Source organism: Lepidochelys kempii, chromosome 18, assembly GCF_965140265.1.
Source record: "Lepidochelys kempii isolate rLepKem1 chromosome 18, rLepKem1.hap2, whole genome shotgun sequence".
Lineage (NCBI taxonomy): Eukaryota > Metazoa > Chordata > Testudines > Cheloniidae > Lepidochelys > Lepidochelys kempii.
The window spans coordinates 19,993,182-20,007,676 of NC_133273.1; the positions used below are offsets into that span (position 1 = coordinate 19,993,182).

The following is a 14,495-nucleotide window of genomic DNA, read 5'->3' on the forward strand; positions in this document are numbered from 1 at the left end:
TAGTTTTTTTCAAAGTCTGTGTCTCCTTGATCAGGCTTTTTTAATTTGCGTTGAGTGGCACAGTAAAGCTAGAAGCACTAGCATACCAAGCCACCTTGATAATGTCCAAAGTGTTAAATTTTTGCCCCGTTCTATAAAATGACTGCACGTAAATCGACTGCTCTAGACTATTAAAGGCTGGGCTTGGCGTTGACATTATCCTTGGTGTGAGTTGTGCCATCAGCACAGAGGGCTCATAAACCGGAGGTTAAGTCTTTTTGCATTTCCTCTTTTGACATTTGCTTTGACTAGTGCTATTTGAGCTCTGTGTGTCTGTGACTGTCCCATACCCCCTTGCTAAATAACAGTAAGCCCAGAGGGCAGTGATGTAACACAACACAAATTCACTGGTTTCTGCTTCGTTTAATTTCATATGAAGAAAATCTGCCAGGGTCTGGAGTCTGTGTTGGATTTTAAATGTTTTCCTCCCGTCCGCTTTGAGCTAACTGCTTCCCCCCTAGAAACAGTTAATGGTGCAGTTTGGATTTTGGCCCTGCTGCAACACTTTTCCTTTTTTAAATCTTTTAAACTTCTGGCACGTGTAGATCTGGGTAATATATCCTCTGTAGCTGCCCAGTACACATACCATAGCAAACAGCTGTCTGCTTCTAGGGAGAGCCATGCTTCTTGTAATCTCAGGAGGACACTGTAATCTGCAAAATTAAATTCTGTGCTGGGGTTTATTTTATTGTTAAAATTTCTCTTCTTGACACTCAGGATCTAGGATCTTTAGAAGGGAAACAAATTATTCAAATAATTATCGGATGTGCTGGCTCTGAGTGCATGTGGATACTAGACACCGTTTCATTAAACGTAAGGGCACTCTATAGCATTTTAAGATTTGTATATTCAAGGGGAAGAGGAATGGGGGTTGACAAACATTACCAATATCTTGGTAATTTACTCCCAAACCTAGATGTAGGAAGGAACCTGGTAGCTAGAAATGTGAACGATTAGTTGGATCAAGTCCTGCAAAGGCAAGAATTCATTCCTGAGTAAATGACACTAGGTGGTTCAGTGGATTGTTTCAGAGTCAGGGTACCTGGGTTCTGATCCTGGCTCTGCCACTGAACTATTGTGTGACCTGGGGCAAGTTACTTCACCTCTCTGTTCCTCTGTTTTGTCTCTCTTTGCCTGTGTTGTCTATTTAGATCAGAAGCTTCTCGGTGCAGAGACCATCTCACTGTGTATGTACAGTGCCTAGCACAATGGATCTCAGTGCTTAGAGCCCTCAACTATCATAATTATAGCTGTTCTACTGATACTGTGTTTCATCCTAGCCAAGAAGATTTACAGGATGCTTCACAACAGACTAGGATGTGCCTAATGTCCCTTGTTGGCTGAGCTTGCAAATGCCTTAAACCCAACTCAGCGGCATTTCTCTATCTATAATATTAGAGAGACAAGGTGGGTGAGGTAATATCTTTACTTGGACAAACTTCTGTTGGCGAGAGATACAAGCTTTCGAGCCACACAGCGCTCTTCTTGGGGTCTGGGAAAGGTGCTCCCAGTGTCATGGCAAAATGCAAGGGGGAACAGATTGTTCAGTAGTTGCATTTTCCTGTGACGCTGGGAATACCTTTCCGAGACCTGAAGAAGAGCTCTGGGCTTGTCTGCGCTTACAGCGCTGCAGCTGAACCGGTGGAGCTGCGCCACTGTAGCACTCAGTGAAGACACTACTGCGTGGATGGGAGAGCTTCTCCCTTCGGCGTAGGCCCTGCTTCTTGGGGAGGTGAAACCCTCCTGCTGACCTAATGCTCTCTACACCGGGAATTGGGTCAGTATAACTGTGTCACTCAAGGGTGTGGCTTGTCCGCATGCCTGAGCGATTTAGTTTTACTGCCATAAGTTGGTAGTATAGACCAAGCCTCTGTGTGGCTTGAAAGCTTGTCTCTCACCAACAGGAGTTGGTCCGATAAAATATATTGCCTCCCCCACCTCGTAGGCGTGTCAGTCCCAGGATATTAGACAGACAACACTGCGTAGTATCTGTAACATAACTTTGAATGCTCTAGCTGATCCATTCCAAACCTCACGGCATGTTCGAGGTATAAGTGGCTAGAACCCAACTGATTTGGAGAAAGGGGAAGAAATGGGGGCAGTAGGACACCTCTGCCAGCTCTTTAGCACTGTCACAGCCTCAGTGTGGGAAACTAGTTTTAAGAGCAACCATTCCTGGGGGAATTCTGAGGCTACGACTCATAAGAAATACTAGTTTTTAAGGTGTTTCTCTGAATTCTGCAAAGAGTTTTACCCACCTCTCCAGTGTTAGAGGCCTAGGATATTGACTGCCTGCTGCACAAAATCCATTGACATTGGTGCTAAATGCTGGTGAGAACATGGGGGGCTGGCTGGCTGCATGTGCCTCTGACTCTTCCATAGACAATGTGTAGGCTCTCTTTACAATGGGTTGTGTGTGGGGAAGCAACTGTAATATGCAAACTGTGTTCGATTTTATTTCTAGCTGGAGAATATAGCAAACCAAATATTGCCACAAAGAATGGTGGAAAAGTGTCACTAACAATTGATTGTCAATGCAGACAGGCTACAAAAGCTTAAAGGAAAGGCACGAGAGTACTAGAAACTAAACGGTTTCAGAGTAACAGCTGTGTTAGTCTGTATTCGCAAAAAGAAAAGGAGTACTTGTGGCACCTTAGAGACTAACCAATTTATTTGAGCATGAGCTTTCGTGAGCTACAGCTCACTTCATCGGATGCATACCGTGGAAACTGCAGCAGACTTTATATACTAAACTAAACGGTGTATCATAAGATCCTGTTGTATTAATATGCAGATTACCTCATGCTCCTTTACCTTCTCAGACTAAAATAAGATCTGGATGCTTGTCTGGGCTCATTTTGTTACAAATCCTTCCCCCCCCCCATGGAAAAGCTCTTTCATTTATTAAGTCATCCTCCAAGTGATAATGCTCAGCAATGAGGATAAAGGGGGTGATTTGTTTTTCCAGGACAAAAAAAAGGACCCTTTTCCCTCCAAGAGTCTGATTGTAACTAACTAACTAACACAAATGATCTTCCACTGACCATCTCTAACGAGCCACCCACCTCTCTTGTTCTTCTAGTCTCCATTGACTCCATGCAGGAGGTGTGCGAGGGGAAGCAGTCGGAGATCTTCCAGCGCTACGCCGATGGCAGCTTCGACCCCAACTGCTGCTTCAGCATCTATTATGGAGACCACATGGAGTCTCTCGACCTGGTGTCCTCCAGCGGGGAGGAGGCACGCACCTGGATCACGGGGCTCAAGTACCTGATGGCAGGGATCAGTGATGAAGACAGCCTGTCAAAACGGCAGAGGACCAGAGACCAATATCCTTCTGTGCTGTGGGGGAGGGTGCCTAGCAGGGTGGGGCGGTATCACTCCTAAAGGAATTTGTGGAGCTGTCCTTAGTGCTTTATTTCACTGGCAGCAAGTGTGAGGCATAGGATTGCACAACAAGTCCTATCATATGTTCCTGTTCCCATGGGGCCCTACACAACCGAGTATGGGGTGCAGCGTTCCATGCTCTATTTCATCCCAGAGCAGATTCCCACTTCTGCGCGCTCCCATTTAGATCCCCTCCTCCAGTCCAGCCCACACACCCGCTCTCCTGTTATCTGTGTCTCACCCACGCACATCCTGAAAAAGCCAGGGGGATATTTTCAAAGGCACAAATTAAGTGCATGACTCCCATTGACGTTCAGTGGGAGATGGGCTCCTACCTGCCCTTTGTGTCTTTGCCAATACCCTTAGCGGGTAGTTTTCAGCCTTCTGGGCTGAGAATAAGGGGCAAATGAGTGAGAGAGGCTGGGGGGTGGAGAAGGTGGGTTCTGTGTCCTATCACTGGTTGTCATCCTGCAGGAAAGTCTCAACAGCTGACACTTTGCATGTCAAAAGTCCTTCATTAGGATTAGAGGCTTGTGCTAGGCATATGGTGAAGGGAGAATGGAATTTTAAAAAAATAGAGGGCCACATTCTGCCTTCAGTTAGACCCTGTGCAGCCGTATCTATCTCTGCAGGTTGCAGAATTCAACCCTAAGTTTATATTTGTTCAGAGCTTAAAGCCATTTCTCATTGTGTATCTGTGGGTATATAGCCGGTGCTGCTGCTGAGGAGATTCACATGAGCAGGATTTTAATAGGCATCATTTAAAGCGCACGCGCAAGCAGACCAAAATCCTCTCCCCACATCTTAACATCAGGGACCGGAGAAAATTGTATTCATGGACAAAACTACATCAGACCCCCAAATCAGGCAGTGAGATCCTGGCTTGGGGCTGCTTCTGAGATGCTAAAGGCCCCATCACTCTCTGCTTATTGCAATTCCTGGATCACTCCGCTATGCTGGGCTATTGCAGGGTATCTGCTGTGGTCACCACTGGAAGACAGAATTTGCTGCCAGTGCCCATACAGTGAGATTTCTCCGAGATGCCATCATTTTCTTTCCCTGTATTTAGAATAGGAAACAGATTGTAGACTTGCCAAATATTGTCCCTTTGGTAATGGCCACTGTACGGTATCTCTGATGTTAACTCTGGCAGGTAGGAAGCCTTTGCTGCTTATTAGATCCTGTTCTGTAGAGGAAAGCCTGTCCCCTGCTATTGCATGTAGCCGCCTATTGTTATTTCCTTGTACAGGGAATGTTCTTGTGCTGGTGAGAAGAAAAGGGCATTGGGGTCCCTTTAGCTAACTGCTGCAAGGCAACGTTAGGTCGAGCAGTCTGAGATCCTGGCCTGGGAAAGAGGCACCATAACAAGGTGTGTAACAAACTGTCAGCCTTCAGGAAGGCTGCAAAGAACTTCAGCTTTTTTGGGGACCAATAACCTGTTTAACAAGCACCAGCCAGGAAAGGTGCTGGGAACCTGTTAAAAGCTTGTATACAGTACCTGACGTGCATTTGCATCCTTTGGATTAGGGGGTTTTTATATCCAGCTTAGGCTGTCAGGGTTCCCAGTGACAAATCTAGTTCATGGGCAATAAAGCTGCTTTTATTGTTTTTCTAGTTAAGCTATCTTTGGTTAGATAGTAAGAAAACCTTTCTAACTATAAGTGTGGTTGAGCTCTGGAAAAGGCTTCTAAGGGAAGTTGTGGAATCCCTGTCAATGGAGGTTTTTAAGAGCAGGTTAGACAGACACCTGTTGGGACAGTCTAGGTTTAGTTGGTCCTGCCTCAGCACAGGGGCTCAGACCTGATGACCTCCTGAGATCCCTTTCAGCTCTGTTTCTTTGATTTTTATGTGTGGTTTACAGCCTCAGTAGAAAGTCCACTAGTCTGTAGTGCTACGGCTGTGCCGCTGTTCACTTGCAGCGTTGACACTTTCTGCAGTGAGAGAGGGGGATTTTCCACCACTGTAATAAATGTACCACCTGGAGAGGGGGTAGCTAGGTCAACAGAAGGTGATTTTAGTGGTCAATGGAAGTATCTACTTCCATTTACCTAGGGGTGTCTATACTGGGGGCGCAGAGCAGCTTAACTACGTCTCTCCGGGTGTGAATTAGGTCCACGTACGTTTTAGGTATAGACTGGGCCTAAATAATGTTCAGTAAGGTTCCTTGATGCTCCATTGCCTTCCTTAACTCCAATTAAATGTGGTTGAAGCAAACCTTTGATGAGGCCGATAAGAATGGTGATGGCAGTTTGAGTATTAACGAGGTGCTCCAGCTGATGCACAAACTGAATGTGAACCTCCCCCGACAGAAAGTCAAGCAAATGTTTAAGGTAAGACGTGAGAATGATCATTTCTAAGGGAAAAAGGGCTGAGCTGCAGAGATCTAATGTGCAACACGGCAGGAGAGAGAGTAAATGCTTCGCTAGCAAATTCCTTTTCGTTTCCTCAGTGGATACTGCATTGTGCATTTCAGCAAGTCGGAGAGAACTTTGGAAACAAAGGGGTCGTTAGTAAATTCTTAGCTGCAAAAGGAAAAGATACTTGCACCAAGTTGCTTCTGGAGTTTTACAGTGTAAGGACAAGCACAGCGCATCTGCCTCTGTCAGCTTCCGTGCCCTACCCTCCTGTGCTCGGGGCCGGATTCCGATACCCTTATTTGCATTGAACCATGCCTTCTCACTGGAGGAATCTCAATCTCCATCATGGGAGGTTTTTTGGAGCAGGTTAAACAAACACCTGTCAGGGATGATCTAGATAATACTTACCCCTGCCATGACTGCAGGGGACTGGATTAGATGACCTATTGAAGTCCCTTCCAGTTTTATGATTCCCCTAACTCCAGAAGTAAGGAACTCAATAGGACCACTCATGGAGTAGGGTGATACCCTTTCTCTCACAGAGTATCAAAATTTAACCAGTATTGTTATAAACCTGGTCTTCTATGGCCATTGGTTTGATTATCCTTCATCATTTCCAGCTGTGAAGTGACATGGGCATTCTTCCATGTGCAATGGACTGCTCATTTGGTGATGGTGACTAGGTGTACTGTGCTCGCAAACCATGTGCTTCATCCAAAAGCCAGCTGCTACCAAGTAATTTCTGTTACTAGACCTATTGCTCTACAAATACCTGGGGAGCCTTTTCGAAGTTTGAAAGGAAGAAATGACTCCGAAGGAGTACTATGGGAGGCGAATGCAGATACAAATTTAAAGATCCTATGGATTGACTGAGAAACACGTTAAATAGCAGAACCTGGATTTAGGTCCAACCTGGATTTAGGACTATGAAAGCGACCCACTCTAAGGGGCTACGTTTCCATTGTCCTGATCTGTAGCTAAATCCCCATTTCACTAACCTAATTGTCCTAATTTTTAATGGTCAAGCAAAGTGCTGTTGCTAAATAAGGTGAAGTGACTCACGCATGATGCCAGGTGCTGTTGGCAAACAGGGAGGTCATTGCATTTCTGTAGACAGCTGCTTGGGGTGATTACTGTGTGCAACAGTGGGGCTGTGGCTTCACCTTCCTTCTCTGTGATTCCCTTTCCTCCCTTTTCACTGTGCCTCTTCTTCTTTAAGTTTGGCCTAGAATTAGGTCACATGAGTTGCTGAGACATTATCTCCCTCTTGACTCCAGGGATCTCTCTTGGCATTTCCTCCTCTCTTCAAAGTGCTCTGACTGTTCTTTCAAATGAAGTCTTAATCCTCCTGCCAAATCTCTGAGTAATTATGACTGGCCTGCTCCCTTTCGCACAGCACTTTGTGAAATGCACTGCTTGTAGTGGGTAAATTATGGGACGCCAGGTGATGTGCCCAACCTTTCTCCTCCGATATGCTCAGTGCTTCACCCAGAATACGTCACTCCTACTTAGTGGAGAAGGAAAAGTTCTCTCTGTGGTTGGGCTTGGAGTCGATCTCTGTTTAAATGTCCACTTGAGTTGGGCTAAAACGCTCTTGTAGATGTTCCGGCTAAGGGGAGCAATGAGTGAGGTGAAAGGAACTGATTGTCTGCGGGGAGAGGGAGTGTGTAAGTAAGAGAGATTGAGAATGTGATTGGCTTAATACAGGGGATAACTGGCTGTCCAAATTCTTGCTATTTTTGTCCTGCTGTTGAAAATATGCCCTTAAGCTGTCAGGCAGTAAACCCAGAAGCCCACCAATGGGACCCTCTTTTTGTATGTGCAAGATGGGGAGAGAAGGGGTTAGTCTCCTTAGGAGCTGAATTGTGGTCCTCGGTGGTGAATTCTGTATACATGGGCAGCTACTCGGTGTGGTGGTGAACCTATTAAGCTAGTTTTTAATTACAATTCAGACTAGACATGAGCCATCACCCCAGGGATGATAGTGAATGAAGAGAAGTTTGTTTTTTTTTAAGATGTGGCATTAGTGTTTTTTCAGGAGCCCTGAATCTGAGATCTGCTCTCTAGTTCTGTTGGGCTGTGCCTGTTCTGACCATCATCACGGTACTTGTGTACTAATCTGTCTTGTAGAATATGGACCAAATCCATTTTGGAAGCTGTAGCTTGATTATAATTATTTCCTTTAAAAAGCCTCAAATCATGCTAATAACAGGTTTCAGAGTAGCAGCCGTGTTAGTCTGTATTTGCAAAAAGAAAAGGAGTACTTGTGGCACCTTAGAGACTAACCAATTTATTTGAGCATAAGCTTTCGTGAGCTACAGCTCACTTCATCGGAGCTGTAGCTCACGAAAGCTTATGCTCAAATAAATTGGTTAGTCTCTAAGGTGCCATAAGTACTCCTTTTCTTTTTGCAAATCATGCTAAGACATTCACAGAAAACATAACTTACATCCTAAATAAAGTCATCGCATAACAGATGGCTGCTGGAAGAACAAAAGCAGTCAGGAAACTTGACTACAGTAAGATCTTTGTTCATTAGAATGAGATGTTGCTGACCTCTGGGTCTTGCATGTTTTGTTTAAAATCTACGCTGCTGGTAAGATGCAGAGGATTCCTCCAAAAGTTCCCTGATCAAGGAAGGACATTTGTAAGGTGCATGTGTTTTAGAATCACATCCTGTCCTGGGGTCAAGTCCTCAGCTGGTGTAACTGTCCTAGCCCCATTGACAGCAGCTGAGGATCTGTCCTCTGAAGCCTTCATAGTGGAGAACTTAACAAGTTATATCTCCCATTTATACAGCAACGTTGTTTCTTAAAGTCTGGTTTGGTGATAGACTTCTCTGCAGAGAAGTGTAAAGTCTGGTTCTTTTATATCCAAAGACATTCACTGGCCAAAAAAAAAAATTTTAAAAAAAATTTAAACCTACTCGATATTTGATAACTTTCTGCTAAATTGCTTTACCAGGGTTTCCTGTTGGGGCAGCCAGACATCAAAGATAATATTGCTAGATATGGCCAAAGCATGTATGACTGTTGCAGAGAAATCTTTCTTGACCTACCTGGTGATCTGAAGTCCAGTCACCGACTTGGTGTCCTCTGATCACACCTGCTACAATCTCTGTTTTTGTTGGAGTGTTGTATCAGGTGTGCAGACGCTCATATATGTCATGTTGACACAGCTACAACACTGCATACATGTCTGTTGCAATGCAGATAGCTGCTCCTTTGCAGTTAGTTCTGCTGTTGTCCTTGGCCCACTTTATTGTCTAATTGAATAGGAGAGGATTAAGGATACATCTGTGCCTCCACACCAATGATCAAAAAGCTGATTGTGCATGGGACCCTGCTGTGAATGAAGTCAATGCGGTGTTTTTATAGTAGGCAAACAACGGCAGCCTTTGCTGTATGCCATGTGCCTCAGAAACATGCCAACAGTAGCAGAATTTTAAAGAGGCGGCTTTGCTGTTGATGATGTGCTGGAGATTGGAGAGAAGGGATGTTTTCAAAAAATCTAAATGGTGGGATTTCAATGGAGCGCGGCACCCAGTTCCCAATGACCATCTGAGATTTTGGGCTCCATCGAAATCCAGCCTAAATCAATTTATCTTAGATGCTTACATGGCCCCCGTTACAGTAGTATCTGAGAACCTCAGTCTTTAATGTTGTTACCCTCACAACACTCCAGTGGGGTAGGGCAGTGCTATTATCCTCATTTTACAGATAGGGAAACTGAGGTAGACCAAGTCACTTGTCTAAGGTCACATGGAAAATCTGTGGCAGGGTAGGGAATTGAACCGAGGTCTCCCAAGTTCTAGATCTGTGCCCTAACCACAAGACCATCCTTCCTCTTTTACCATTTGTCCAGGTAGTGTCTCCAGCTCCTGTGCAGACTTGTACAGCTCTTGTACAGACTGCAACCGGTTTAAGATTCAGTGGTGAAAGATTTCTCTCAAAGTCCATCCCTTCATCTTCCAAGAGTTTTTCTGTCCAGACTTCTGGACTCTCTGTGGTTGTGCTGGTCCAACAGGACTGGAATGAGGCTGCCTTGACATAGTGGGCCTCTCCTCTCGCTCTGTAGCGAGACAAATAAGGAATCTGGGCGTCATAGCCAGTGTTAAATTGCCTTGGATCTGTATATGTAATCAGTTGGGTAAAAACCATTCCAAAGCTGCAGTCAGGGGAAATGCAGTTGAGGCACAATACGGTTTGAACTGTTACCAGATTCCTTTGAAATCCTAGTGTGGTGGTCACTGTGCCATGAGACCTTGTTTGACTGAGCTCAGATGCTTTGCGTCTCCGTGGGGAGGAGCCCCCAAATGATCTTCCAGTAACCATTCAGGAGCAGGCAGTGCCAATCTCTGTAGTCCGGTGTTCCCAGGTATGTTGTCTAGGGATGTCTGTAACTTGGGCTTTTGGGTTCTCTCACGGCTGCGTGACCGTAGACAAGCCTCTTACTTCACTGTGGGTGACATGCAACCCTGTGCAGAGGGCTAGACACTGCTTCAATCCTATTTGCAGGGCTTAAGTGGTGCATGGATTCACTGTCTGGGCAGTGCATTGAGATCCTTGAATGAAAGGCACTAGGAAAATGGATTCACTACTAGTAACAATAACAACTAGTCATAACATTGCCCTAGGGCGGGAGCAGAGCTCAGAAGAAAGAGTCCAGCCTAGATTTTTCCTTTGCAATGCAGACCCTGTCTGAATAGGTATCGTCACTCACGGAGAGCCCTTACTGTCCCATCCTGAGCTGCCTGTATTGTTTACACTCAGAGTGGCTCCTTTGGCAGTGGGGTAGCTGCTGGTGTGACCAGCAGAAATCAAGTCAGTCAATCCGTTTTTTACAGAGATCCCAGCCGGAACAAAAACACCCGTCCCCAGCTGGGTTTCCCAGCCCTCAGTACCCATTCTGGATTCCTCTCCTTCCACTCTTGCTCATGCAACAGGGGAGGGAAAGAAAGGCAAAGTTAATCTCTTGCTTACTGGAAAGCAGCACTACCCTCACACCCGCCACCAGCAGCCTTTGTGGATAGACTTTTTGGCCTTTGATTTTGGTTTTTGCCTTGAGTTTTTTAGGAAAATGAGAAGGGGAGGCAGGGGGAAGGTGGCACTTTGGAAATGATCTGTCTTGATTCTGGGGAGAGAAGAAGATGCCTCTGGATTCCTTCCCCTGCCTCATGACTGTGGTAGCAGATTTATTCCAGTGCCTCCGGGCAGAAAATATTTTTAGCCTGCAACTCTTTCTGCTGTGTTTTCTTCATCCTGCGGACAGCTGATGCTAAAGCCTGCCCTGCTGTCTCTTGTGTCCAATGTAGATTCCTCTATGGATATACAATGGTAGGATGTGCTCAGCTGGAGCATGGAAAACAGAATGGCTCTGTGGCTTGCAGCAGCGCAGGGTCTGGGGGAGGGACGGAGAAGCTATTGCAGAGGCTGAGAACCCTCCAGCAACTGCAAAATACAGGTTACCCTGGCATATACTATACCTGTAACTTCAGTGTCTCTGGTGCCCTGCAGGTATAGAAATTGCTGCACTGATAACCACTCACAGCTAAAAGATGGAAACACCAGGGCAGGAGCTGCTTATAGTGATGTCTTTCAGCCATAAACTTCACACACCCAGCAAGTCTGTGTTACTGAATAAAGTCTTGGATGAATAAAATAGGAGGGATTTTAAAACTCTGGGCTGAGGCTTTTTTTCAAAGGTGCCCTGGGGATTTGGGCACTTTGTTCCCCTGGTCAGCTTGGCCATCACAGCCCTGACCTTTGTAACAATTGGCACTGTTTCAGATTAATAAAATTCACGTGCAAATGGAAACTTAATAGGTGTGTTCTGGAACTTGTGCACTAGTGCAAAGTCTGGGGATACCTGTCAACGAAGAAATTAGCTTGAACTGCATGGAAACACTTGTAACCTAGTTAGGTTGTGGCCAGCCCTGCACATTAACTTAAAGGTTTTCCCCATCCTCCCTACACCGCATTCCTGACACACTTGCATCCACGTGCTCAGAGAATGCAAGGACTACGAGAGTCTGTAGCACCTCTGGGGGTGCTGGGTTCCTCAGGGGGTGTGGTAGGGTTTCTGACCCTAATCCAAGCCACAGAAGGCCATTAAATGCTGGCCTGTGGAATCATGTCACCCTCTAGTGGCTGCCCTGCTACCCACAGCTAAGGGAGAGTTTCCTAGAAATCCCAGGCCAGCTGGAGGGAAGGAGTCCAGGCCCATCTCCAAGGAGCATGTGTTACTCTGGCTGGTAACTGTCTTAGCTCAGTGCCTGGCTTCATTCTGCTCCTCTTGAACGGATGTTACAGGCACCACGCTCCCCCTGCACTGCAGGACGCATTGCTGCTTAATGGACCCACCACTGGGAATGAAAAGACTTTTTTTTTTTTTTGGTTTTTGCCTTGAGTTTTATAGTTGTTTTTTTTTTTTTTTTTTTGCCTATGAGGAGGGGAGGCAGGGAGAAGGTAGCACTTTGGAAACGATCTGGCACTGGAGATCTGCGTTCTATTGCTGGCCCTGTCACTGGCCAGCTGGCTGACCTTGGGCAGGTCCATTCCCCTTGTGCCTCAGTTTTCCCCATCTGCAAAAGGGGGGTGATGATACTGGCCTCCCTGGATGGTGGTGTTACTGCCGGATGCAGCGTCGCAGGAGGCGAAGAAGCAGCTTCTCCCCAGTGCAGCCTGCTGAGCCACGCTCCACACCTGAGCGCCTCTAACCAGGCGGGGCCTGAGTGCCTTGTGAGCATCTTTACCTTGAGCTGAAAGCAAGTGTGCTGAGTGCGTACACACGTCTAGGTACCCCAGCTTTAGCCCAATGGGCCCATGCACCTCAGTGCATTTCCTTCCATTTGGGGGCAGATGCCAGGCTAAAAAGCTTTGTAGAAACATATACGTGTCCGCACCTGCAACAAGAGGCCCTTGTCAAAAGCTTGTTTTTGAACAAAGGCTCTTCCCTCCCATGGCAATGGGAAGATAATACTCATACATCTATTAATATGCACGCTGCCTGGCAGCACTATAATCTGCTGATCCCTGTGTTATTAGACCCTGTGCACCATGGACTTCTGCTCCACTGAGAATCCTGTCCTTTCATCAATTGTGCTGGACTGTAATGAGGCTTTTGGAGCGGGGCAGGGGGGACATGGTGTCTCTGTACAAGCAGAACATTTTAATAATGTTTTAATAAAACTTCTTTGCAATGCCAGCAAATACCACACTCACAAATGCAGCACTGTGGAAAACAAAATTTCAGAAACTCATTAAAATTAGTGGATTAAAGGGAGTTGCTTTCTAGGATAAATCATTCGGATTAACTGGAGCCAAAGGGTAGAGACTGGTATAACTTCTGTGACCAGAGAATGGGTTTCTACTAGTAGCATGCTAGACTCTTGTCTTAATAGTTTCAGATGAATGGCAATAATTAGAAATCCTGTTAAGGGAGGAAAAAATGGATGAGCCTTTTCCATATGAAAGTGTATAAATGAGAGCAGCCTGGTCTGAATTATGGATGTAATTGGTGTTCTGTGATATAAAATTCCTGATATTAAGCAGCCTTGAATTGCCTAATCAAAGCAGAAATCTCTGCCTTGGTTAACGAAAGAGCTAAACAGAACGTTGTTAAAACTAACATTGTATATCATACATGGGGTTTGAAGGCAGTCCCCTTGGGTTCAATTTTTCTAATTAATATCCTTTCACTGACTTGGATGAATGCCTGCTTTTATTAAAGTGCTGTATTTTCATTCTACCCAGAACTTTATTTTTAAAGGAGATGAATGTTGTGTGTTTGCGCCCCCCCGCTGCCCCATTCATTCATGGTGGTGGGAGGAAACAGTGCAATTTTATTATTAGCAAGGTTTTGCTCACAAGTGCATTCAGATATGTTTCACTGGGCTCCTTTAATAAGTTCAGTGTCTCTGCATTGATTGACCTGTTTTATATTGGTGTCTAATTCTATTAACCATTTCAGAGCCTACACAAAATTTGGCTTCAGTGTTGTAGTTGCTACAATTCTAGAGTTGTTAAAGTGTCAGGCTGCTAAATAGAAATCTAACATCCAGGGCAATCAAGAGTTAGAAAGTGTGTGTGGATTCCTTGGGGGCTGAGAATAGACTAGGAAGCTGATAATGTATCGCTGATAACCTATTGAGTGTCTCTCTCTAAGTAAATCAAGGATTTTCAGTTTTGCCGTGTTCCTGGAGAACTAGCTGAGCATGGGTACTTAACCCTGGGGCTCCTAAATGGAATTTGTGCTGTTAGTTCAGTGCTGTTTGTCCATGGTCTTGGTGTGCTGTTGTCCATCGTCTTGAGACGTTTCCCAACTAACTGATAAAACTGCAGCCTTCATGGCACCAGCCCAAGGGAATGCAGCGAAGAAGTATTATCTGGGCTGTACAAGAAGCCTGAAACTTTGTCTCTGATCTGTAATGTGCTTAGGTTTGTCTACAGCAAAAATGTGCAAAGCAACCAGCTGACAACTCAATTGCTGGAAAACAAAGTGGGGGATGTGGGAGGAGCTCAACATTAAAGCAGGTCTGTGGAATCTTCAGTCCTGACACTATGCGAGACACACACATCCTGGCTTGATAATGCAGCAGTTTAATTCCAAAGGACAATCTCTGAAAGGGATGGTTAAGCTCTGTATGGTAAATGAGCACAGGCGTCTTACACTGGGAAATAATGTATGCAATGTTGTTGTAGCTGTGTCAGTCCC

General features: G+C 45.4%; 1 protein-coding gene across 1 annotated transcript in view; it reads left to right on the forward strand.

Annotated features, from left to right (window-relative positions):
* Window positions 1-14,495, forward strand: part of PLCH2 (phospholipase C eta 2) — a 109,023-nt gene that overhangs the window by 9,157 nt on the left and 85,371 nt on the right. The window contains exons 3-4 of the mRNA XM_073316846.1: window positions 3,122-3,365; window positions 5,624-5,753. Coding sequence (XP_073172947.1) covers window positions 3,122-3,365; window positions 5,624-5,753 — 374 coding nt within the window. The remainder of the gene's footprint in view (window positions 1-3,121; window positions 3,366-5,623; window positions 5,754-14,495) is intronic.